This window comes from Python bivittatus, unplaced genomic scaffold, assembly GCF_059951505.1.
Source record: "Python bivittatus isolate LINGU-HERP-01145 unplaced genomic scaffold, Pbiv_v1 ctg000330_np1212, whole genome shotgun sequence".
NCBI classification, from domain to species: Eukaryota; Metazoa; Chordata; class Lepidosauria; order Squamata; family Pythonidae; genus Python; species Python bivittatus.
Genome location: NW_028277058.1, coordinates 9,198,712 through 9,226,562, shown reverse-complemented (window position 1 = coordinate 9,226,562; position 27,851 = coordinate 9,198,712). Strand labels below are relative to the sequence as shown.

The 27,851-nt window shown below is 37.4% G+C and overlaps 1 protein-coding gene across 2 annotated transcripts in view; it reads left to right on the top strand.

The window, feature by feature from the left end:
- Positions 1-26,729, top strand: part of KCND2 (potassium voltage-gated channel subfamily D member 2) — a 271,704-nt gene extending 244,975 nt beyond the window's left edge. Inside the window, exons 2-7 of one of the 2 annotated variants that reach the window (XM_088141530.1) lie at positions 3,931-4,093; positions 20,684-20,779; positions 20,957-20,959; positions 22,629-22,724; positions 24,201-24,448; positions 25,741-26,729. In XM_088141530.1, coding sequence (XP_087997656.1) covers positions 3,931-4,093; positions 20,684-20,779; positions 20,957-20,959; positions 22,629-22,724; positions 24,201-24,448; positions 25,741-25,918 — 784 coding nt within the window. In that variant the 3' untranslated portion in view covers positions 25,919-26,729. The remainder of the gene's footprint in view (positions 1-3,930; positions 4,094-20,683; positions 20,780-20,956; positions 20,960-22,628; positions 22,725-24,200; positions 24,449-25,740) is intronic. The other variant, XM_007424195.2, reaches the window with a different exon arrangement.
- The last annotated feature ends 1,122 nt before the right edge of the window (positions 26,730-27,851 follow it).

Sequence of the window (27,851 nt, the reverse complement as noted above, 5' to 3'; positions counted from 1 at the left end):
TGGTGCCTCACTTGGTGTCCCCTTAACCCTGAGGTTTGAGGAAGAAGAGTGTTGTTGCTTTTTTTTAAATTCCTATAGCCTGTACATGGCTATTCAGCATCAGAGCATCTGGCAAAGATGTCAACCTTTCCTTAAAAGATAGATCAATCTCACAAGAGATAAACAGCAAATGTGTGTGTGTGTGCGCGCATATGTGTGTGTGTGTGCGTGTGTGTGTGTGTGTGTGTGTGTGTGTATGAGTTGGGCGGCCATATAAATGGTTTAAAATATATATTTTAAACCATTTATATGGCCGCCCAACTCAGTCACAGTGACTCCAGGCGGCTTACAAAAATAAAAACCCCAATACAAAACCCACTTCACCCCCCACCACCACCACCATGCTGGCAACAACAATACATTTACACTAGCCATTTGATGGGCTCTGGGTCGACCTGGGATCCCCAGACCCGCTGGCACAGCCATGTCCTCAGGGCCTTGCGGATCAAACTATTGAAGGGGGTAATACAGAGCTATTCAACTGAAAACAGCAATTTTAAAATGAGAATTAGAAAAGAAAACATAATGTTCCAGACTAACCACAAGATGTTGATGGTCTGCTAAAAATAAATAAAACTCATTATAAAGAGATTGAGGAGGGATTTCAAATTATTATTCCAAATCACAAAAAAATCTAAGGAGAAATACTTTCCTCATGTACAACCTGAAATATGCATAAAATGTTGAAGGACACCCAATTACTGAACTTGCACGTGCGTGCACACACACACACACACACACACACACACACATGAAGACAGGACAAAGGTCTGCAAACATTTCTTTAGATGAAGTTGAGCCAAAACAGGGCACCTTTTGAAAGTTTTGTAGAAGGTTATCATATGCTTGGGAAATCTGATTATAGGAACAACACATATTAGGGCAAGCTTACATAAATAAAGTGAGAAAAAAAGAAGATACTGGAGTAGCTGCATACAAAAAGTGTAAATGGATAGCTATGGCATCAGAGGCATCTGGAACCAGCCACAATGGCCTCAAAATCACAGTTGCAAAGGTGTGAACCAAGCCCCACCCCTTTTTTACACATATAAAAAGGGGTGTGGCTTCAGTCACACAGTTATGACCACCATATCAACTTTTCTACCCCTCCCTTGCCAATAACACAATCCCAATCTATTCTGAATTTTAAAGTGCCATAAGGCAATCACAGTTGGCTATAGTTCCCCAAGCCCCTAGATATCTCTGTGAATTCTCTAAACCATACCTGCTTTATTTTCAGACAAGAAGTAATTCAGATTAGTTGCTTGTTCTGTTCCTTTTTCATTTTCTTGCACCATCTGATTTTTTCCCCTTCTCGTTCATTTATCAGTGACTTGATTATTACTATGTACAGTTTTTCATCCTTTTTATGCATTAACAAGAAGTGACCTTGCTTTTCAAAAGGAGTACTGTCACGTTAAATGGCCTTCTATTTATTTTATTTTCCCAATCTCTGTAATCCCCTTTTCATATGTCATAAAAAAGAAAAATTATTGTATCATCTTTTTTTTTCTTTGGCATGCATATAGCTTTTGTGGAGAAAATGTAATTGAATTGGAATGGAGGATATTTCTTTAAGTATGAGTACATTTGTGTCATGTGGTGTGAAATATTAAATATTGATTTCCCTGTTCCAATGACCTTCTAATGTATTTGATGTCCTCTGCTGGAACTCCAGATTATTGCACTTCATTGGTTCTCTGCTTTGCTATGATTTTCTGGATTCATCCTTAACCCTTATTCAGCAAAAAGATTTAAACGTGCGTTTGCAGCATTCATGATAGACACATTTAACTTTCAAAATGAAAAGTATCTTATACATGGATCTTAAGTAAAGGAGTACGCAGGGGTATCTGCAGGAGGGGGAGGTAAAAAAGTCAAGATGGCAGCTAAAACCATGCAGTCAAAGCCTTGCCTCCTTTTTACGTTGTCAAGCATGTGACAAGCATAAAATGCAGTGGGGCTTCAGTGCAGCTGCCATCTTGACTTTTTTAACCACCACTTACCAGAAGCCTCTAAGAATATTCTTTTCTGTGTTCAGTGAAAATGAAGTTTAACTTCTGTGAAAAGGGATGTGCCTGAGTGGAAACAACCTTCACTTTATCCACAATGTAGTTGTTATTCTTCAAACTGAATAAGAAAACATAAATGTCATTAGCTTAGAACTAACTAAGGCAAAGTGTACGTTTTTTATTCTTGAACTATGGCATAACTATTCACATCAAAAGCCACCTTCAGGTCTACTCAGTGGCCATTATATCAGCAGTGCAATACATCTCCTTCCCTACCCTAATGGAGAGGCTGCTTCTATAGAGGTTTCTCCCTTATTAGATTGGAATAACTGCCTTTATTTAGGATCTGTACAGAAATTTAACTTAATTAGAGTATAGAACTGATATGTTGTATTATCCTGAAATGTTAGCGCAATGACATAAATTATTATTGTCATGAAATAAATTTTAGTCAATTAGGCAACATGCTGCTACACTTCAAGGGCATCAATAGATTTTTGGAAAGAAGGATGGCACTAATAATATGATTTGAAATATTTCTAGAGCTGTAAATGAAGGCTGGAAGAAGAATGCAGTCAATTATTCTTCACATGACATTTTTTTCATCCTGTGCAGTGCTTTGAAGGGTCTCAGTTTTAATTAAGGCGGCTGCCTTGAAATTCAACCAAACCGTAATGTTCATGGGATAACCTTGATCATTTACAACACAACACAATGAGATGATCTACTTGTTTTTGGGTCGGTATTTATATTATACTAAAGACAAGTGATTCATAACAGTAATAAATGGAATTAGATGAAGATGTTTTATACTGATGTTTTATACTGAGTCATACCATTGGTTTATTTACTGTTCAGTAATGTCTATATTAATTAGGCATCTTTCCAGGTTTTCAGACAAAGACTTCCTAGATACATTAGGAATCACTGAGGGGAAACCTCCAATTTGCGAAGAGCTAGATGTAGCATCATCATGATGATGATGATAGGTGGAAGAAATCCCTTGATCACTTCAAGCATGTTTTTAAAGTTCATAAGATACAGATTACATCTCATGAATTTGAAAAGCCAAACAAAAAATGGTCAGAATAGAAAATGGAACAGGCCTACCCCAGTCCACTTATCATTGTTCTGAACCAAGAGGTTCTGTTTAATTAACAGCAATTTATGGGGCTATAATTTACCCATATGCATATATTCCTCTTCTAAATCACAGAACCAACTGCTGGCATCATATCCTGTGCAAGAATTCGATCACTTCATTGTGTTTTACGGGGGGGGGGGGGAGGAATATTTTGTTTTCCTTGAATTTCTTTCCAGTTAATACAACTGTATGGCCCATCTTTTGAGATTATGAATGAGAGAGAAAACCTTTATCCATTTATCTGTACCAGCCTTCTTTTATTTATAGGAAGCCCTTACTTATTTTCAAAGAGTTCCATTCAAAGGTAGCTTTTTGTAGGGATAAAATACTTCTACTTCTACAAGGCAGGAGAACAGATTTTTGCCAGACCCTCCAGTTTAATCTAGCTCCCAATGTCCTCAGAACACCTGTTCTAGAAGATTGGGAAAAAGAAGGGCTGCCCCACCACGTGCATAGCTCCAAGTCATCCTTGGATACAGTACAAATAGATCTCACTAACTGAAAGGATATTTTTCTATATCCTCCCCTTCCTTACCGTTAAGGCGGTATATAAATTGACACATGGATTAGCGATACTAGGGTCTCTCAGCTACACATTCAAGGTAGCAAATGATAGATGCAAGTGATGTAAAATACAAAGAGTTATTCACATAGCAGAATGATGCGTAACTGTTGAGTTCTTGCTGGAGAAATTATAGATCATGTGTTTAAACAGACTTTTGTTTTTTACCCCAGGTACGGTGACATGGTGCCGAAGACAATAGCTGGGAAGATATTTGGTTCCATTTGTTCCCTGAGTGGGGTCTTAGTCATTGCTCTTCCAGTTCCGGTCATTGTCTCCAACTTCAGTCGCATCTATCATCAGAACCAACGAGCCGATAAGCGCAGGGCACAAAAGGTGCACTCCTTCTTTCCATTGTATAGGATGTGTGTTGTCATTATAGATATGGGATGTATGTGGTCTCAATGCAAAGTATGTGTCTGAAACTACTTTTAAGATGTTCTCCCCAAAGGATTCCCTGGTTGAGTTGGTTGGTTAGTTAGTTGGTTTAACCGTTAACTGAAAAACACACATTCTAAATTTGTAGGTGAAAAAACCTGCCTCATATCACATACCAGCATATACTGTGATTCAGAATATCTTTGAATGGGATTCCACAGAAGAAGAAGCTGGTTTTGGTGAATGTTCTAGACATCTATTCTAGCAAGTTGCAGAATTTCCTAATCTGTGTGAGAAAATGTACAAATGGCATGGTGAATTTGGGGTCTGAGTATCCATTCTGTCTTAAGTAAGAAAGGGACCACTTTACCTTCCATGAACTGTATACTCGTGGAAGGGTAGTTTAGAATCTGACTCATAATTACTGAATTTCTATGTTAGATTAGATTGAATGAAGGACTCAGTGAAACCACAGCATAAGCCAGCGATTCCCAAACTGTGTGCTGCAGTGCTTGAAGGATATTTTAAATTTTTAAGGGAAATATGGCAATACATGACAACTGTCAGACACTGCACAGTTGAACTACTAGCTCAGAGTAGTTCACAGTTTTGATCTAGGGAGTCCATGAAAAAATTACTGAGATACTAAAAGCACTGTGGACTCCTCCATAAACTATAAAAACATGGAGAAACATTTTATGGGTGTGTATACACACATGGACATACCCACACACATTTCTTTCTTTCTTTCTTTCTTTCTTTCTTTCTTTCTTTCTTTCTTTCTTTCTTTCTTTCTTTCTTTCACCAAAAAGCTTTGAATGGGTTTTGTTTTTGTTTTGCTTTTTATGAAGAATCTGTATAAATTTCAAAAAGCATTATTAAATTTTCCAAAAGTACAAATATAATACAATTTTTTAATTTTAGCAGTTATATGGATGAACATATTAAGAGACAATCCAAAAATATTTTTAAGGGTGGAATTCTGTTTATTTACTGGTTTATTTTAAAATACTACCTTTCAGTCTATCAGATTAAACTAGCTCATCATCATTGCCCGCAGTCATAAGGTGATCTGTTAGTTTTGGCTCAATATGACGAGTGAACCATTATAATACAGGTAGTCCTCACTTACTGACTGTAATTGGGTCCGGCAACTCCATCACTAAGCAATGTGGTCGTAAAGTGAAACATCATGTGACTGCACCCGATTTACATCAGTTGTCCATTCCAGCTGCAGTCATTAAGCAAATCACCTGTGGTCATTAAGTGCGACATCACATCACCATGACTTGCGACTCAAACACAGTTAAAAAACAACAACTTTGTGATAATAATAATTAAGCAAAGAGGTTGGCTGACATTTTCATATAGAACAAAAGCTAAGTGCAACTTATGCTCAGACAGCTATTCCTTCAGGAACTACAAATCCTCTACAAATCCTCTAATGTATGAGGAGATAAGTAAAAGAAACTTTTAGCAGTTTAATCCAACACATGTCTGCTCTGATGACAATATTTTCCTTGTCAATTTTAAGGCTAGTTGCTGTATTTGTTATTATTAATCTGGTCTTCTTTAAATTAAATCTTAGTCCCATTTTTTCACTGTGCTCCTTGACATTCTTTCTAGAGTAATGTCATCAGCATAGTTATTGATGTTTCTCCAAATTTAAAACTATACTCATCTTCTAATCCATTTTTCCTCAGTATATATTCAGCATATCAATTGAATAAATAAGAGAGTATACAGCCCCATCTCATTCCTTTGCTGACCTGAAGTCAGTCTGTTCCATCTGGACGGTGGTTTCTGACCAGTGCATAGGTTTTACATGAGGACAGTGAGGTATTCTAGGATTCCCATTTTCCTAAACACATTCCACAGCTTGATATAAAGAACACAACCAGAGGCTTTTCCATAATCAATGAAACACATATTAACTTCTTGTTGGTATTCTTTGACTTTCTCAATTATCCAGCATGCATCAGGATGTTTCTCATATTTTCCTAAAGCTAGCTTGAATGTCTGGTGTATCCATGTGAGGCTCTAATCTGTGTTAAAAGATGAATTGATTATTTTTACTAGCATGTGGGATATTATGTGATAGGTTGCTCACTGTTCTCTCTCTCTCTCTCTCTCTCTCTCTCTCTCTCTCTCTCTCTCAGTGTTAGTATGTATAGACTAATGTCTTACAATCTTTTGGCCACTGTAGCCTTCTCCAGATTTGCTGACATAAGTTAGTTAGAACCTTTACCGATTCTTCTTCTGTTCCTTGCCATATTTCTGTAGATATTCCACCAATACCTGTATCCTTCCAATTTGGAGTGCTGATCTAATCATCTTCTATTACTAGAGGTTCTTTTAAGTGGTGAATATCTTCAAGAGTATTGTGGAGGAAAAGCTCAAAGTTACTGACCTGAGTTTTCCATCCTTATGAATTGTCTGCCTTCTTTATGGATTGTTCCTTGAAACCTTAAGAACAAAGAACCACACTCGTACTGCAGGGAGATAAAAGAGAAATACTGGAAGTACAAGGTGAGAGGGTTGGTGGAAGAGGGAAAGGAGAGTGCATTGGAGACTGGAGAGAAAGCCAGTCATGCGTGGAGGAGGTGAGACCAAAATAGTCGGTGGAGTGAGCAACAAGCCTTGGAAGCTACAACAGCCGAGAAAGGAGTAGCAGAGCTTTACAGCCTCACAAGCCTTCCAAAGATGCAGATGAGCTACAGCTAGCAGCAAACAATTGTTTTCTCCGTCCTACAGACTGATAAGGACTAAGAGCCAGAGGAGCAATTCAGTAAAAGGGAGCAATTACAAGGCTAGGAAAAGACTAGGATATTACTGCCTTTATTGCTGTAAAAGATGGGCAGTTAAAGAAACAAAGAGGAAAAAGGAAACTTATAACTGTTAAATGTTGCCACTATGCCATATCACTTATAATTAGGCACATATAGGTAGATTAGTTGTATATATTAGGTATAACACAATAGAAGTATATGTTTTGTGTAATAAATTAACATTGTGCAAATATCAAAGGAAAGCATTAAGCCTCTTAGTCTGTGGTTTGTACCATAACTTAACTGGAACCCTCTCATAGGTATCTTGGTTGCTGACATCTCTACTGTTCAGAACTTCAGAATCCTTCATCCATCTTTCCTTGATCTTTTTTGAATCAGTGATTATCTGTCCATTGGTGTCCTTTAGCTTACCAATTCAAGATTAGAATCTCCTTCTGAGCTTGAAGATCTTTGGAAGACTTTGCTTGTTTTTCCTTATCTGTTTCCACTTCAATGTTTTTATAGATGCCTTTGTAATGCTGCTTCTAGTCTCTTATCACAGCTCTCTAAAGTTCTTCATTAAATACCCATCTGGGGTCTTTGCCTTTATTGGATTTGGTTTCTCTTCTTTTCTTGACAATTTCCATTCGTTGTGACATCCAGCTTGGTTTCTTCTGTTTCTTGATCTTTAACAGTCTTTTTTCACATTCATCCTTAATAACTTCTTCAGTTCATTCCACAGTTCTTCTGGTTCCCTACCAACAAGGTTCGGGATTCAAAATCATTCCTGAGGTTCTCCTTGAAAATTGTGGGTTTATGCTCAAGATCATAACATGGAAAGTAGTTGGCTATGTTCTTCCACTTTACCTTGAATTGGAACTTTCCCATGAAACATTCATGACAAATATGCCCCTCGTGACATATTTGCGGTTATAACTGAGCTCTTTCACCTGCTTGTACCAGTAGTATAGTCAATTTGATTTCTGTGTACTCTATTTGGTGATGTCTATATATATATAGACAATATATATATATTGTTTGGTTTTTAGAAGACTGTGTTAACAATGAAGAAATCATTGGATTGGCAGAAATTGATAAGTCATTCTTCTGCTTCATCTCAGTTTCTTAGTATAACCATATTTTCCTCATAAATATTTCCAGCGTTGGTGTTCCAGTCTCCAACCACAAGTAGCACATCTTGCTTGCATGTTCTGAATTTGAGCATAAAACTTTCATCAACCTTCTCTTTTTCTGCATCAGTGGCTGGAGCATAAACTTATACAATCTTCATATTAAAAAGTTGTCCATGAAGTCTAATTGATAATCTGTCATTGATTGCACTGTAGCTCAATGGTCTTGTTATATCTTTCCTAACTATGAAAGCAATGCCATTCCTTCTTTGTTTTTGATGTCCTGAGTAATAAATAGTGTGATCTTCTGACTGAAAGTGTCCAATTCCAAGCTTTCTCAATTTGATGTCAATGTTTAGTTGATTCGTTTCATCTTTCTCTGTGTTGAGTTTTCCCATTTTCATGCTTCTTGCATTCCATGTTCTTACTGTAATTCTGTTTTGCAGCTTTGGATTTTCTTTTCCTGCATGCAACATCAGCAGATGTCCCAAAAGCTTTGATCTAGCCATATCATAAACGCCATTAGTATTCTGAAAAATCCTCAACTTTTCCTGAGTTGAATGTTGAGTGCCATCAGATGTGAGAGATCCATCATGCAGCATTATGTCATCATTCACTTCATATTGCCTATCCATGTGGTTTTCTTTGTAAAATCAGGACTGGTTTACCATTGCCTTCTTCCATACAATATGAAATATATCTTTGCTGTTGTCACTAAAGCAATCATTTGCCTTGAGCATCTTCCTGTATCACTGATGCCAAATATAGATGCCTCCTTGCATTAGCTGGGCAACTAAGATGACCTTCACACTAGGAGTGATGCACACTCCTAGTGCTGATCTCAAAAAACTCACACAGTCCAACTAGTTAATACGTACCAGGGAACCCCAGGGCAATAGATTAGACTAGAGAGGAAAAAAAAATCCCAGAGGTAACAATGGTGATCAGTTTCATATTACAGCAAAGAGAACTACTGTATATGGAAGCAGTACGAATTGAGTTTGTCTCAAAGGACATGTGATTTTTATTTTAGTTCAATTGCTGTGATTTTTCAAAAAGGATGTTATGCTAGAAAGGGGAGGCTGGTTTCCCCCTCAGTCATGCTCCCTGCTTTGATTCATTTTTGTTTTGTTTTTAGTTTTCCAAGACTATATATTATTCATGGTTAGGTCAGTCTTGAAAATTGAAATCTTTTTTCAATTTTTATATTCCGAGACACTAAGAACCATTAACTAAGATACTAAGATTAATCACAAGTATCCTGAGTGTGTCCATACATTATATGGACCTCCCAGTTGGTGGGCTGTGAGCAACAATAAGTAGGCTTTCATGATAGTTTCAGGTTTAGAGATGCAAACTTGCATAGATTAGTGTGAGATTGCTTGGGTCAAAACTGGGCTTTGGTCACATTTGAGGCATACTGGCCAAGAAGGATCAAAACTAAGTCCTATTCTTACTATTTGCAGGGAATATAACATAGGTACAACTGAGGCTGGTAATTACTCTACATTTTTTCTGCATGACAGAGAAACATCATATGAAATCCTTGACTAATCTATAAGCTATCTGATGTTGATCAAATAAATATATATATATATACACACACACACACACACACATACACACACACACATGCATGTACATTCACACACACACACACACATGCATGTACATTCACACACACACACACACACATGCATGTACATTCACACACACACATATATTTGATCAACACCAGATATATATACTGTATGTATACACGCACACACACACACACACACTATATATATATATATATATATATATATATATATATATAAAAGAGAGAGAGAGAGAGATGTCCACTTGGGATATAAAAGGAGTAAATGAACAAAAAAAGAATTAATGAGTGAAATGAAAGACAAAAATAAATAGGTTTTATATGTGAAAATAAGAGAAAGGAGAAGAGTGTAATAGATCTAAAGAAAGATGGCTTAATCATGTGTGGAGTTGATGGATACATACTAGAAGTGAAAGTATAAGCTTACTATGAATGAAATGGCTACGTTGTAGGTCAGAAAGCATGAATAAGGGGGTAAACTATTCCATAAGTCATGTGATTTCCTCATCCATATTTCCCTTTCCTTTCTCTTACCAAAAGCTTTGGAGGGGGGCTTGCTATTTCTTTGTTTCCGCCCTTTGCATAACATTTATCCCCCAAGGGAAAAATGTGATGGGTATATAGGTATGTGTATGCATCTGCATTAAGATTCGTATTGTCAGGGTGTGTTAAGTTGTTAGATACATCATCCCTGTTTCCAAATTGTTTCTTCCATTGTGCAGAACAGAGGAGGGATCACCTGGAACCCTACTTGCCATCTCAGTTTTGCTACTGTTATTGTAGAGAGTAAGGAGGATGATCTTGACGGAGATATGCAGAAGCTGTTGCCTAGGCAAAAGGGCTAAATATTTTTTAAGTCCAGAATATCCTGATAACATTTGGAAGTGGCTCAGACAGACACCTCCCTAATTCACTGAACTATAAGGAGGAGGAGGAGAAACAGCACAATCAGGCTTATCTGATTCTGTTATTGTAATCTCAATAAATAGTACTCTTTCCAGTGGCTCAGGAAAGTTCTGTGCTTTTTGAGGGAGGGAGGGATAAATATATATAGATATAATGTAGATTGATGACTAGCAGATGCATTAGTTTCCCTACAAAAATTGCACTTGTATACGTTCTGATATAGAAGCCGAAACTGTTTCACAGGTAACAGCCCTTGATACAGTAAATGGAGAGTAGAACTCATAACGTCAGTTGAAAGGAACCTAGACAATCCAACTCCAGTTATTTCTAATAAGACTGGTAAATTTTTAACCATAGCCGTGGCTTGCCTCCCTGACACCACTAATTGCTTTGGGCTTTTCTGTATATGTTTCTTTTTAATTTATTTTGTATCATTGCTTTATATTTGATGTGTGGTAATATTGCCTTCTGTTCAATATTGGTCTTGGGCCCTAAATAAATAAATAAACATCTCCTTCTGATATTAATTCTCCTCTGCTCTTTCATCCCTTGCTTGTTGTTCATGTTCCTCCCCCTGCTTTTGCCTGCTTTTGGTCCCATTTTTGCCTGTTATATATTTTCAATGTTTGCTGAAGTTTAACAAAGAAGCATCAAGCTACTGTATATTTTTTGCTAGATGAATTGAGTGACTTGCTGTTAAATGAATGTAGGGATTGACTGTGAGTGTGCTGAGTGCAAATTAAAAGGAAATTACTGGCAATAATTTTCCAGTGACCCAGAAGTAAATCTTTTTCCCAGTCCCAAATCTTACAGAGTTTTCATTAACAAGCTTTTGAAAATAGTACTTCCAGCAAATGAAGTATTTTCCCTTTAGAACCAAAATACATCTATACAAATGGGTGTGAGGATTTTTTATCCATTTTCTCTCAGTTGTACAGTGTAACAGCAAAAGGTGGCCTTTGTTCACATATTGGGTGGTTCTGTAGCCATGGGTCCTTTTTATATACATTTATTGCTGTCTGGCCAGTGTGATTTTGTTTCTTTAACATGGCAAAATTCTGCTTTATTGTTTGTAGATGTTGTCATGATTTCAGCACATTTATGGTATAGCTGTCCCTGTTCTTATTTTTTTTGTTTGCATCTTCTGTTCATTCTGTTGTCTATTTGTGGAATTCTGGTCACTAACTGCAGTGACATTTTTGATGTTGGTAACAGGCACTTTAATCCTTGTCACTCTAAGAACCAACATATATCTTCATAGCCATTTTTTTAGAAAAAAGATTTCATGTTTTCAAAAACTGAAAATTAAAAATTATTTGAATTCCTTTGCCAGTAGGCCATCTTTCCATCTCCTTCCATTTTATAAGTAATCAAGTAATTGGAAGTTTGGGCAGGGAGGTGGAAGAACTTAAAGGTCAATGTATTGGTTTTCCTTGAATCCATTTGACAAACTCAAACTCCTGATCACCCATACACACTTTATGTTTCATATCAAATAAGACATTTTTTATCAAAACAGCAGATGGGTACAATGCTAAGTGTGTTGAATAAATGGCTTCTTTTAAAAAGGATCTGGGGGTAGCGATGGGAAACATCCATTTCTATTTGGTAGAACTTTATCATCTAGAACTTAGAAAAAGTTCCAATAATGAACTCAGGGCTTAAAGGGGGAGGGGTGGAGGTTTTCACAGAGAGCAGATATTCCCATTTTAAGAAGCTAAGAAGACAAGAAGTATATTCATGCTGGCTACTTATCACCTACCTCCCATAACACACTTTAGATAATTTTCAAATTCAGTATGTATTAGAAAATTGTTAGCCCAAGTTCAGTATTCAAGTTCTGGAAGCGGAAATAAAACATGGGAGAAGGAGATAACACAGAATCCAATCAGACAAGGTCCAAAAAAGACCAGGATTTTCCTGTTTCCACAGTCCAGCCGCACATCACTGAGGAATTTACTCAAGGCAACATTCTGCCTTTTTTCCAAGGTGAAAAAATGGCAAAGCCCAACATATGTGAGCTTATATTCTTTCAGTTTAGCATCCAAGTAAATATAACTGTATGGCAATCCCTAGCAACAGGTCCAACTTCACATGCACAATTAAAATAAAAATATCAGTGATTGTTCAATGAAAAAGCTGTGTTTCTCTTTGAAAGAGAATTTAGTGGTGGCATTTTTTGTATAATCAAAGGTACAAAATCTTAGGATTTTCTCTGCCTTTCCTCCATAGACAATAAGATTAGCCATCTTTATATAGGTCAGCATTCTTCTAATTAAGGGAGAACGTCGTAGCAAAGAGAGATAGTTTATCCAGTAGTACTTCCACTCCATGTTCCAATTTTGCATGAAACCATACACATACACACACACACACACACACACACACTTCTGCCTGGAAAAAGCATGTGGCATCAAAGCCCAGTCTCTTTCAGTGCCCCTGACAGAAGACTAAGGTGGCAGATGCTAATGAGGAAAAGATGAAGTTCTTTTCATTCTCAGATGGCATACCAAAACTATCCATTCTCCAGCTGGCAACTCGTGGGGACTAAACATATTAAATCACCCCAGTGAATTTTGTCAAAAACAGCTGAATATGAACAGTAACTGATAAGTCCAATTTGGCAACCTGTGCTATGATTAGTAGAGTAGTTGCAGCATAAAAAAAAATGACAGGAGGAATAATTTCAAGAGCAACTAAGTGATATCTACTGAGCATGGATTTGTTTGGAACTTTGCTTAGAACAGAGCGAATTGCCCTGATTGCACCCACCGCTAATGTTACACTGCAAAGGTTTCAGATTGCACAGGGCTTTCTACCATAGAGCACTAGATGAAATACATGGTTTTCTTCCTGTTTGATTTTACATACAGACATATACACACTTTGTAATGCAGGAGCAGGCAATCTGCAGTTTATGGATGGCACATGGATGCTAAATCCTGTTTTATGGTCTCAGGGCCTCCGAATCACATTGCTAAACTTCACTAGCAAACCACCAAATCAGAGATATGCAATTTTCTATCATTGCTCAGGAGGGAAATAAGGAAAAGGTGTAAGCTTTCAGATTTGCTTTATATACATATAAAGGTTTACAAACAAAACCAAAAGAAAACAAAAGATCTTCCCAAACCGAATCATGTCCTCTTGCATGTCATTGGTCTGCCACTGTAGTTCTATGGCGTGGTGATCAAAACCCCATCCTTTTTGTATGGGGAGGTGCGCACACACACACAAATATGTTCAAAATGGGTAGATTGTTGATTATAACACCGTGCCCCCATCTTGCAAATTTTGACTCACCCATGGATGCCCCTGTGTAAATCCCAACTACTGTAAGTTAAATAATAGTAATAATACAACCTCATCTAAAGTTGATCACTGGACCAACTGCTCTGAATAATTTTCCTTCAGTCTCTAACCTTCCCTTTTTAGGAAAGGTTGTTGAAAAGGTTGCAAATACTCTGGAAGGAAGAAGAAACCTTTCCAGTTAGATTTCAGGTCCAGACAAAGTACTAAGACAGCATTGGTTGCACTTGTTGATGACCTATGGAGGAGATAGGTTGGGGATATCATCATCTTTGGCCTTCTAGATCCCTTAGCAGCTTTCTGTACCATCAACCATGGCATCCTTCAGAACAGCGGTGGGGAGTGAGAGTGACAGGTTCCTTTTTCTTATATGGAGAGTGATAGTAGGTGACACAGTATGTGCTTGCTTTTTCTTAAATGGATGATTCCAGTTGGTTTTGGCAGGGGGAGAGAGATTGAGGCCAAACCGCCTGATTTGGAGAAGCCCTACATGACATAGGATCTAGCTATTTGAGGGACCATCTATATTCTATAGTGCAAACTGTCCTGTGCATTCTGACACAATTGGCTTGCTTCAGGTCCAATCAGTTAAGCAATGCCATCTAGCAGGACCCAGGAAACAGGCCTTCTCTGTCCCAGCACCCAGCATTGGAATAGCATCCTCACCGATTTTTAACAGCTGTATTTTTTTCCCCAGGCCTTGGATTAGGGTGTTTGGTGGGCTCCCTATGAGTTGGGAGTGATGTGGTTGGAAATCATGTTGTCCCTCTGATAATGACTGTTTTTATTTAATAGCATTTGTTTCGAACTTGTTAAACCATCCAGAGTTGTTTTGCAGTTAGGCAGCCTAGAAATTCTATAAATAAATAGAAATTCAATAAAACATCCAACTGCCAAAAACTTACCTAGTGTGTTATGTTTGGTAAGACCAGTCTTACAATTAATGTCTCAAGTTAGCAATGGATTAAGTGCACCTAGGTGGATAGAGCTTATTATGAAATAGGAGATGCTTTTGAATGTTCCTCAGCAGGAGTATGAAGTGGTATATGTGTGTGTTTGTGTTCACAATGAAAGACAGAGAAAGAAAGAATAAATTACCAGACAGACAGGTAATACCTCAAATGCCAGAATGTCTTGCCGCACCTTATATTGGGTTATGCGTATGGTGAAAGTTTTTATAGATTCATAGGCTTGGAAGTCATTAAACTCTAGGTAGTTGCAGGGTGCAACTATGCCATTCACGATAAATAATGATCTAGCCTTTGCTTAAATAAGTGAATCAGTTAAGGTTTTCAGAATCGAATAGCCTTGCATGTCTCAACTGGTTCAGAACTATAAAACATAGAAAGTTTACCTTGTGCTTAGCCAATTTGTCGGCAATTTATCATCAGTGGTTTTAGTCCTGATCTCTGAAGCAACATCCAAAAGGCTCCCCCATCCTCAGTTTGACAGCCCTCAAGATAATTGAAAACTGCTATCGCTCACCCTTTCTCCAAACTAAGCATGTCAGCTCTTTTAATTGTTTCTCAAAGGACATAATTTCCAGATCTCTCAATAAACTAGTTACTTTCCTCTGGACCTATTCCAGTTTGTCCCTTCTTGAATTGTGGCACCCAGAACTAGACATAATACTGCCTGCCTGGAGTTAATTAGAATTGAATTATTGCTTCATGTGATATAAACACTATTAGTGGAGTTCAGCATGGGTTTCCACAAGTGCAGTGGAACTTTTTCTTCCTCTCCTTTCCCTTGCAGCCCCTATACATACATAATCTGATTCAGAGGTTTAGAAACACTACAGAACAGTTTTTGGAAGTATTTATTTGTTTATTTATTGCTGGATTTATAAGGCTGCCCAACTCAATGACGTGACTCTGGGTGGTGAACAACAACAAAAAACAAACCATAAATCAAAAAAGAACCACATAACGTTAAAACTTACACAATATATGAAGATGAAAGTAAAACAGAATATAAAATGATGATCAGCACCATAATAAAAACAACCAAAGGGGATTCCACTCAATTGGCCCCCAATGCCTACATGAAAAGCCAGGTCTTAGCACCTTTCCTAAAGGTGAGCAGAGTTGGGACCTGTTGTATGTCAGGGGGGCAGTGGGAGATCATTCCAGAGAAGAGTGGCCACCGAAAAGGCATGCTTCCTAGGTCCCATAAGGTGATAAGATCTAAAAGAAGGAATCTGAACCGTGCCCTCCCTGTGGGAGCAGGTAGGCAGATATTCTTGAGAAAAAGTAGTTCTACAAGTAACCCAATCCTAAGTCATGGAGGGCTTTAAAAGTGATAACCTGACCTTGAATTGCACCCAAGAATGTATTGGAAGGCAGTGCATCTTGCAGAGTAGAGGTACTCCATGAACATAACATGCTGTACCCGTAACTACATGTGCTGCAGCATTCTGGACCAACTGAAGCTTCTGGATGGTCTTCAAAGGCATCCCCATGTAGACCATGTTGCAGTACGCTCAGTTGGAAGTATGTGGGAGATCCAGGGAGAAATTGCACCTTTCATGCCATCAACAAAAGCCACTTTTATCAATAAAAGCCTACAACCAGATTCCACCTCTTGTCTCTGTAAGTTTACAGTATTTTTTCTAGCAGCTGCCTCTCCCTAAACCAGCTAGATCCTGTTCCTGTTTCCAAAGCCCTTGAGCATAACTTAAAACTCAGTGTAAATGTATCACTTGACTAATTATAGCAATTGGCAGTTACTCAGCCAATCAACAGCATCATCAACAGCAAGGTACTTTTCTCTGAATAAAAACATTGGTTTACTTGAAACTAGGTAATTGCTTCTTGAGGTTTCAAGCTGAAAAATCTCCAACCCTTTCAGGAGCTGCTGGAAACCAAGCTCAGAACTTTGAGTATGGGCAACATGTCCTCTTACACTAAGCCACAGTTCTTTCCAGTATTAGCATGTGGTCCACCTAGGTTATAACCAGCTCAGTATAATTTAAGCCTATAATCTTTTGAGTGACAACTTGTTAGAGATGGAGGCACCTTGAAACTGTGCAGTGCAGATCCTCAGTAAGCTAATACTGACTAAAAGTTCAGTAGTCACTTTTCTGACATTCAGCATAGAAGGGTTTTGTGGTATCTCCCACTCCTCCTTGTCTAAACAAAATTATATTCTTCTGTGGATCCCCTGAATGGTGTGATTTCCTTTAATTTTATACTACCCATAGCAAAGAAACTTTGACCATAGAAACCAATTGAGACATAGAAGGCTATTCATTAAAGAGAATAAACATGGTGAGCTATTTTTGTAAACCTGAATGGAGAATTTTATAGGAAATAAATGTCATTTACAAATTCAAATTAATTACTTCTTAAAATACTTTCAAATCTGGAAAAAAATATATCAATTAGAGCTCTTCAGCTTACATCCTGAATTATCCTAGACTGAAATCTTGGAGATATGCATCTCTACTTGAGTTCAGGTATCAAAAGCATCTGGCTTGAAATGGAGAACAAATTCAGAATAGCTGCATCCTGTGCAGGGATTTTGCTATAAAAATGACTAGCAAAAGTTAACAACTTTTCACATTTTAGGAGACTAGGAGGATGCTGTTCTATTGCTTCCCCTTGTTTTGATCCCAAGAAAATGACCCTTTCTAATGGAGCTTGTGATCTTCGATGTTGAATCCTGCTGTTCAATTTACAGATCTTAGAAGCTGAAGCATTTTTTTTTTACTTCAAACTTTGTGCTGTCTTCTTTGTTCACCTTCTTACTATTTTCCTTGCCTTCTAAATTACTCTTGTTCACATGCTGTGTCAGCAAGGGAAGGGGACAAACGTCCAACCTCAAAATTGCATTCCCAACCCATCAGAAACAAAGACTTGTTGCTGTTTGGGAAGAGTGTAATATACAGCTGCTGTCAAAATATACCCTGCCAGTTCTTTCTTCTGCCTTTTTGTTATTTTTTTTCCTGAAGTTGCAAGCTGCTTGAGACTTTGTAACATGTTTGGCAAAGTACCTGAAATGACATATGTTGTTCAGAAGTTGAGACTTGCCAGCATTCATTGCTTTGTGAATTCTCATTTAAAATTAATTTAACTTGCATTTTATCTATAGCTTCCACAAAGTCTGGGAATTGATATAGTGATATAAGGAGGAATCTAGCAGTGCTACATCTCACCAAGATTTCTTTTGGAGCATAATGCAGCCCAGACCTTAGTATAGTGGGGACCCAGGAATGCCATATCCTCAAACATGCCTCACCTAAAGGGCCTCACTAAGGATATCTTCCAATATACTCTTAGAATTCAGGGATCATGTAGCAAAAGGCCCAGACTGATACTTAGGTCTGGTGATACAACTCCATTAAATTGCCTGAATCTTCCCATTGATTTAGCTACCTTAGAAGGAGATGACACCTCCTTGGATCTTGGCTCTGAACAAAAATCAGTCCCGCACTCTGGCAACAGCTCCAGCAAGAATGGCCCTCGGTTATTTAAAAAATCAGTTTGAAGGGGGATTTGCAATCTAGGATTTGGAAGAAACAAACAAGTTATTTGCCTATGACCTTTATTTATCGAAGTCCAAAGTTAAATCTGACTTTTGCAATTTCACTTTGCAAAGTGAAATTGCAAAAACATGTATACTAAGATCATTTTTGGGAGTTTCTTAATAATTACCAGACTTAATAATCAGTATGGGATTAAGAACATCTTTTAAAAAAGGGTTAGATATGGGAAAACATTTTCAAGCTCAATTTGAAATGACTTGGTAATTATTACAGTCCTTCACTCTCTTTCCTTTCATCAGTGATAAGAAAGCAATGTATTGCCAGTTTCCACAGCCAAGTTAATCATTAGAAGAAAGGTGAGAATATCTCTCCCTTCTTTCCCACTCCCTGTTCATTGCCTTGGTGCAGCAGAATAATAAAAGGAAAAGCATGGTGGATTTTGGGCTTTATATTCTTTTTCAGGACTATCTTCATAGCCTGAAGTACTTTAAAGCCAAATGGCCAAGGTGATAGCTATGGAAGGAGGAAAGAATCAAACCTCTCTTCTTTTTATACTCATCTGGCTACTGTCCACTGAAATATAGAGAATTGGGACATTGGTATCTTACAGGATTTGGGGCGGGAGGGATAGGGAGGTTTGCTGCATGGGAGTAAGAAATCCAGGAAATCAACAGAATTTCAATAGAAATCTGAGTTGAAGAAGAATCTGAAGATTACTAAAACTCATTTGTCTTTTAATATGAGCTTTTCCAAAACTCTAAACCCACTCTAGGATACCACCATATATAGTATTTCAGACAATTTAATTAGTGATAGCAAGACTAATTCAGATTGTAATATCAATGAACTAGCCAAAGATGAAAATGTCTGTAATGAATCATTATATCTCTAAATCCAGGGAGAGGCCCAAAGAATGTGTATCAATGTCCTCTGCACCACTTTATACTTCTAACATAATGAAGTTTACTAAGCATCTTCTGAAGGATCCAGTACACTTGGTAAAGAATCTTTTGTTGCATCTTAGGAACAAAAAGTATATTATTTAAAACTCTATCCCAGTATTTCTCAACCTTGGCAACTTTAAGATATCTGGACTGGCTGGGGAATTCTGGGAGTTGAAGTCCACATATCTTAAAGTTGCCAAGGTCAAGAAACACTGCTCTATCCCATTGATATATTAAAACAGAGTGTTCCTTGTCAAGTCATGGGGTTAATCCAAGAGAGTCCCTTTTGTCTGAGAATATACCTTGCCTTCCCAATCTTATGACAGCTTTGAAACAGTTTTTACTACAATTGTGGTGTAAACTGAAGTATAAGATGCAAATGTCCAAATCCTTGATCTTTCTGACCCCAAGAGAGAAGGTCCAGACTGGATACAGATTAATTAAAGTTGTACCAATATTTGTTCTAGAAGGATTTTTTCATAAGATTTCAGCACTTAAGACAATATGCCAAAACCCTTAATACAGAATTCACCATTGAAGTCTTTGCTTTTTAGAAGAAAATAGATTAAAAAGGGAGAACTCAGGAGTTTGATTTAGCATGGCTTTCTTAGATTGCAGCTTCTCAGCCCATGGGCTTTTTACTCCTTCATAGTGTTCCCTGACCTAATGACAAGACAGCATATTTTCCAGGCATTAATTATAATTGTTGCTGCTTCAAGGTGGGAATTACTAGACTCCCTTGATAGTGGCAAATCAAAGGAGACGATTTAAATGTAAAAGTCTTAGTTCAAATACTTTAGTGCTCTGGAGTACATCCAAAAAGGTAACTTAAACCAGACTGTGGTACGTACTGCTTTCATAATTACCAGTCCAGCAGTCAGATGAACAGAGAGCCACTGGTTCGGTTCTCACTGGGTCAGACCAATCAGACTTTTCTGAATCACCACAGATGACACTTCTCAGCATTTGAACAGCTCCAAGGCCTTCTGCTCTTGTCCTTTTTTCTGAAGATTGCTTTTAGTGGAGGACTCAGAAATGGTGCAAATGAAATGATATGAAAGCAGGGTTCCTCACCTCAAGGTATCAGCGGTGACATGATCACCTTGACAGTAGAAATGGGGAAACAGCGTCTAATGTGAAAAGGTGTAAACTGACTCAAAGCCCATGCATTGTTCTTGTTGGCTGATGCCTGCTGAGAAATGAATGCTTCTTGATCATTTGCATTGGAAATGTGAAACCCTGCCCCTGGAGAGCCAGTTGAAAGCCCTCCTTCGGTGATTAGAGAGCCTGGGTATTCAGGAGAAATCTTTTCAATTAGCTGTATTATCTTTCTTTGAAAACAATATGAGGGCTATAAAGGCAAGTGACACTTCTTTCTTTTTCTCCCCCCCCCCCCCCGCCCCAGAAAGCCCGGCTTGCGAGGATCCGTGCAGCAAAGAGTGGGAGTGCAAATGCTTATATGCAGAGCAAAAGAAATGGCTTTCTCAGTAACCAGCTGCAGGTAATGAGCGTCTGTGTTCTAAATCCAGAAACACCATTTATTTAATAATAGCCCAGCGATCCTTTGTCTGTTTCATATCAGAAAATGTCAGGCTGCCTTCCAATATACCATGTCAGTCACCCTCAGGCAGAAGAAGGAATAATTGCTCTTAGCTAGCAAGAGCTTAGCTAGCAAGAGCAAGTCCGGTTCAGGCAAGATGGTTTTCCTTGGAGCCCATTCGACTTTCTGGGACCTGCAAAGTCAACCAATTAATATATGATGAAGAATGTGAGTTTGTCATGCACTTCCCATAAGTCTGAAATTGTCTTTCTGAGGCAGCTTCTCTTGTACCACATGTACACATAGATACACACACACAATTGACATTTAATGCTGGTCTCCACCATAGATCACACTTGATTTTGATTTCAAAGAGGCTTCAAACTTTGACTAAGCAACTTCTAAACTCTTATATAGGCATGTTCAGCTCAAGCTCCCTTTCCCTCTTGATCTCCCCTTAAGAGATCTCTTGGCCTTTATTTCATCCTCTGTAAATCCCACTTTTTTTTTTCTAGTATATCCATGGAGCAAGAAATAATAAAGAGAAGTGAGCCCAGTATGGTAGAGTGCAAATAAAAGAGTGAACACTAGTTAACTGAACCAGTTTCTTAAGCTGCCCAAGAAATATTAGAGCTGTAGCTACCAGCAGCAGCAGCAGCAGCAGCAGCAGCAGCAGCAGCAGCAGCAGCAGCAAGAAGAAGAAGAAGAAGAAGAAGAAGAAGAAGAAGAAGAAGAAGAAGAAGAAGAAGAAGAAGAAGAAGAAGAAGAAGAAGAAGAAGAAGAAGAAGAAGAAGAAGAAGAAGAAGTCCTTTAATAGCAGAGTTTTTGGCATGATTTCCTTCAGAAAGTGTGGTTCTGTTCTTCCCTCACCTTGAGGGACTCATTTATTTCACAACGCTTTATTGCTCATTGTTCCTCTACTGTTATTTGTACACTTTCCAAGGTGCTATAATGGGAGATAGTGGCAGTATTTATGGATTTTGTTTTGATTGGGAGGGACGTCTTTTTCCCCTATAATGCTGAAATGCAGTACAGAATATTTTTAAAGCGATGATGTTCAAATGGCAAACAATCAGTCTTACTGATTTAAATGGAAAGACAGCTTAGAAGGGAAAAAAAGGAAAGGAAAACAAGACCTAATTACTTAACACATTTAAACTGTGTCAGGGTGTTTTCAATAAATAATTTGAATTAGCATTTTTACTGTTATTATTTGTTATTCATTAAATACTATGCACTTAATCTAGGATTATTCTAGAGAATTTTATTCAGTATAGCACTGACGTTAATCAGTTTTTCACTGATTTTAGTAGATCTCAGCATGGTTGCTTTTCTCTGGATTGTTCACACCATTGGTTTCATCCTGCATTTGTTCTCCCCTTTGATATAAACTGACAAGTGCAATAATGTTTATTAAATTCTTCCCAGCGGGGTGACTTCCAAAAGTGTTGAACCTCAACTGTCTTAATTCCCAGATGGCATGAAATTATGGAGGTTGACTGCAACACATCTGGGGGACACCAAATCGGGGAAACTTCACTAGTCTAAAAACCACTAACATTTAAGGATTGGTTTGAGTTGGCCAATGTCATGTTGCAACATTCAGTGAACAATGACTTACTTGTCTTAGCTTTTAGATCAGATTAGTTAAAAGTGAACTCTGAATCAGATTATTTTTAAAAAATGAAAGCTTATGCTACTTAATATTTCCATGATAAAGGATTATATAGTGGTTAGGCTTTTTTTTAAGTCAAGCTTAAAGCCCATTCTTTCGCAAATGAGAATAATGTAATATTCAATATGTCAACAGCTATGTGGTGAAGAACAAGAAGCTTTTGTTAGCAAATCTGGTTCTTCCTTTGAAATCCAGCACCACCATCTGCTTCACTGTCTGGAAAAAACCACGGTAAGATGATAAACTGGCAGGCTCCTTGTGATCTGTAAAAACAAACAAATATTATGTTGGTTGATCTTTGTCCTATTGCTTTAAGAACTGCTGCATGCTTTGGTCATGCTTATTCAATAAGAGGTCATGAAAAGATATTATTCTGGAATTATTTTGGTGGCATGAATTCAGAGTCATTTGTGACTCACTAGCTCTCTGGGGAATATAGCTTATCTTGTGGTGATTTTTCCTTTTAAACGATATATGCTGGAGCTTGCTCCTTTTCCTAATCCCCAGTCTTGATAGCAAGAAGAAGTGCCAAAAGAAGGAGGACAGATCTGAGTAGAGAACAGATCCAAGGATAGATCAGTGTAGGCATTGCTGCAGTTGTGTTGACTATTGGGAATCTAACACCAGGAGGGGGAATCCTGAGCTAATACCTCAGGCTCTTTCTGCCAGTTCTGCTGACAAGCTGTTGGGTTGGATTCAACATCCTGTTCATCTGATAGCAGGAGCTTCCCGTATGGGAAAAAGTTTCCTTCAATTGAAGGAAGGAAAACTTTGAATCCAATGTTATGATTTTAATATTTCCACTGTTGTTTTTAACTGTTATTTATAGCTTATTAGAATACTAGATCCTATCTATAGTGAGCCTTTATTTAGTTTTTACATTATCTTAAATGTTATGGTTTTCATCTGCTCTTCGAAATTGAGTCAAATAGTTACCTATGTTGAGACACCACCTGCTGTTTTGTGGAACTTTGGGCTGGTAGTGACCAAGCCTCAGTCATATTCCACGGTGCTAAGTTTCATCTTTCTATCACTTCAAAAATTACCTCTGACGCTTTTTATTTATTTTATTTTATCAGGGGGAAAAAATCTTTTCCTTTCAACATTCCTTTTTTCATCTCCCAATTTTTCCCCCTCACCTTTGAGATCAAACAAAACTCATGATTAGCACAGATTTATTATTTTCTTTCATTGTTTTAGTTATCTACGATACCTCAAAGGAGGCAAACTACCATCAGGATCAAGTGCAGTATTGGGCTTAAATTAGTGTTATTATAGGTAACGTATTAGTATTGGTAATTTTTAATAGTAGTTCCATGTATCTTATCAGAGGCTGTCCCTGAGACTCATCTCATTTTAAAAGCGATTGCCTTTGTTGCTCTAAGTGTTAAGTTTAAGAAATTCAAGTCCAAAGATTTCCTTGAATCCAGTTAGGTAGGTCTGTGGGGTTTTGTTGTGCTTTAGAAGGGAATTCTGTTCATTCTGTTTAAGTCTGTATAAAGTTTAACCTGAAGTGCTGTGCACTTTTACTCAGGAGTATTTGAACTCTGACTCCTTGTTAAAGAGTGGCCTTGCAAAGACTAAATCAAAGAACACAGCATATAATTACTGTTAAAATTTTACTGCCAATGAAATATGAATATCTTGCATAAGCCACTGTTACCATGCCCATTCATGCTACTTTTTCTTCCTATATCTGTGGGTCAGAATCATGAGTTTGTGGATGAGCAAACCTATGAAGAAAGCTGTATGGAGGTTTCTACTGTCAACCGGCAAGGTAGCCATAGTCCTTCTCTCTCTTCTCAACAAGGAGTGACAAGCTCTTGCTGTTCCCGACGACATAAAAAGACATTCCGCATCCCAAACACCAATATAATCAGCAGCCGTCCAAGTAGTGTCCAAGAACTCAGCACCATTCAAATCAGATGCATGGAAAGAACACCTCTGTCAAACAGGTACTTCAGTTGTAAAAATGCTCCTAGACAGATAAATGATAAAATGTTCAAATACAAAGGGCAAAGAATTAGCAGGATGTATACACGATTATCTGTGTTTGCTTTGTTTCAAATAAAAACCATGGTTCTACTGGAAGGGAAGGTATCATCACTTGTGCTCATGTCATGCTCCCCAAAATGAAGCATAAATAAAAAACAAAATAAAAAGTGGCTGAAATCTCACCAATCTTTTCAAGATCTGATGTGAGAATATTGATATCATATGAGAATTTTGCCATTAAAGAAATAATATGTTATATTTAATCAAGGAGTTTGGTGGGTGCTATTTAAATTGCTGATGCCATACTGTCAAGCTATATTTTAAACATTCTAGAAAAAGCCTTTTCATGCTTAAATTGATAGAACTGAATGAGTATCTTTAATATCAACACAACTCATTTTTGTTAAATGCTGAGCCTTTCTGACAATCCTTTTTTTTTTATTATACCTTCCAATTTATAACTTATTTGATGATTTCATTATGTCAAATTGCCATAAATTTCATGAGGACAAGATGATTTCCAAAGAGACAGAAATATATCGTATTCCTTGAGTGACAATCACTCAGGACTGAGCAAACAACTCTAATTGCACTGAGAAAATCTTATTTGGGAAAATGCTGCTTGAATGTAATGAAAATGAGAACCATTTCTGCCCCCAGACAAGATTGTGATTACAAGCATGCAATTAAATTCTTATGACCCAACTACTGGGAGTTATTTTATAAATAATTATTTAAATATGCATCTCAATTTACTTATATATAGTCAGACTTCCACTTACAACTAATCGTTCAACACATTAACCTGTCCAACCGTTATTTCATTTGAGTGCATGTCCCCCTGAGTGTCAGTCTCTAAATATGATGGCTACATTTCTTCAAAACTATGTTGGATTGTAATCTATTATATAAGTGGAGCTAATGTGGGAGATCCTTTATTTTATCATGGATCAGAGGAAAATACATTAGTGAGTTGGTTTTTTGAAAGCTCTGAACCACCCCAAAACAATAGCCTAGACTCATTTAGCACTTCAGAATCCACCCACTTGAACTAGATAAATATAGAAGATGTTAGACAAGGACATTCAGGAATAGTAAGCATTCACATGCATATAAAGACTTCTGCACATGTGGCCTGACCAGAGGGCATCCTGGGTGATTTCCTGACATAGCAGAATTGAATAAAAACCCAAAGGGATGGAACGTCTACATAATTTGTTTCTGTTTATTTTTCTCTCTTACCCATCTCTAGTCGATCCAGTTTAAATGCCAAAATGGAAGAGTGTGTAAAACTAAACTGTGAGCAGCCTTACGTTACCACAGCAATAATCAGCATTCCAACACCACCTGTGACCACCCCAGAGGGAGATGATAGATTGGAATCTCCAGAGTATTCAGGAGGAAACATTGTCCGAGTATCTGCTTTATAAAAGTCAGAATAAAGACCATTGAGAAGCTGTCGAGGTACAGAAGGAGGAGAGAGACATCTCTGGGTTGAACAGAACAGCCACAGATATTGGAAGGGTTCCGGAGATACAAAACATTCTAAGTTTTCAATATTGAACTGGGTGCAGTGAACAACCAAATGGAATTTCTACATGAACTGGAACTTTTCTGGAACAAACTCTTGTGTGACTCTTTTCATTTACTGTACGAGCACAATGAAATGTCTCCCGTTAAGGCTTCTTCTTACCATGGGGATAAAAAAAAATCTTTTTAATAAAATACCTAAAAAAGCAAAAACAAAGACACATGCCACCATTCAGACAGTTTATTTTCCAGCCAAATGCAAAATTAAGGATGGACTCAGTTTTGATAATATGTTCTCTTTTTTCCTATTGATAAACCATGAACCCATCGATCAGCTGACTTTAAAAGAGAGAGAAATGGCTCATTCCGTGTGTGTACCGATTGAAAGAAACAACTCATATGCATGTGAAAATTCTTTGGAGCTGTGATCTGAATTTACTTCTGTTGTTTACTTCAGACTAGGCATGATAACATTTTACTGTAAAAAAGGGGCATTTCTGTGCACTTATAAAAACTGATTGTTAATGTTCCATGGTGTACAAATAACTTCCTGGAGAGGGGTGGGGTGGGGAGAGAAATATTTCATATTCAAAACACACATTAGTGAAATTGAAGTGTTCAGTTAGTTTAGTATTTATCATTGTTTTCCCTTGCTTCCTTGGTACTGTTACAACTGCAATAATTCAATGTACATCTGTTGTATCAGGAATCAGGCTTTTATTTATATAACTGCACAAATTCAGCTATACAAAACAAAAAAACAGAAACCATGTGGATAATCAATATATCATGTAACATGAGAAAGTTTAATGTTTTAATCATTTAAGGCCAACAATAATTCTATCAATCTTCTTTGATTTTCCATTATCCTGTAATTCCTCAAAGCCAATCTTTGCCTTTCGTTAAATTGTGTTTCTCTCTGAACACAGAGTTTGCATATATGTGTTAAAAAACCTTGATTTATAAGCACCATTCTATATTGTTTTCTGAACTAATTAAGTCTTCCTAGTGTGATGTTACAATGTAGCCAACATCTGATGTAAAACTAACATGGTTTAGCAGTTAAGACCTCTAAAACTGCTATTATATTGCTGTTGGATAAACTAAGCACTGGAAGACACGCAGTTAAGATTTGCTGATGATTACATAAATCTGTTTGTCAAATCTGTTCTGGAGTACTGGGTCAGATATCCTAGCAGGGCCATTCACAGGAGTGGGGTTTTAAAAAGTCAAGATGGCAGCCGTGACTATGTCATCAAGGCTCTGCCCCTTTTTTACATGAGTCACAATGCAGGGCGAGCCACCATCTTTACTTCTTTAATTATCCCCCTCATCCATGGATGCCCCATATCCTAAAATGGATTACAGTTGAAATTAAAGCTTTAGACTCAGAGCTACAAGAGTGTATCACTGTAGGATCAATACATATACTTCACCATTTAAATTTGTCTTTTTGTTTCATTGTCCAAAGAATTTTTAAAATGCTGTTTCAAAAAACCAACTTTCTTCAATTATTTCTTCAGTTATTGTTATCTGCTTAGGAATATGGTAGTTTCCTATCATTTCACATTATTAAGCAAAGCAGTTGACAAAATATAACCAAATCTGGAAAGACTTTCTAAAGAAATTGATATATGGGCCAATATGAAACTGTATTTAACAGAAGGATCTTCACCTGATCATTTTCTCCACCAATGTATGGAAGTAAGTATGTCTATAAATGTCTCTACTGATGTCTTACCAAAAATTATACATTGGATGTTGGTGATCAGATTCCGTTCTCCTCTGTTCTTAAACTATCCAGTTCAAATTACCTGCAACACTTGTATTATT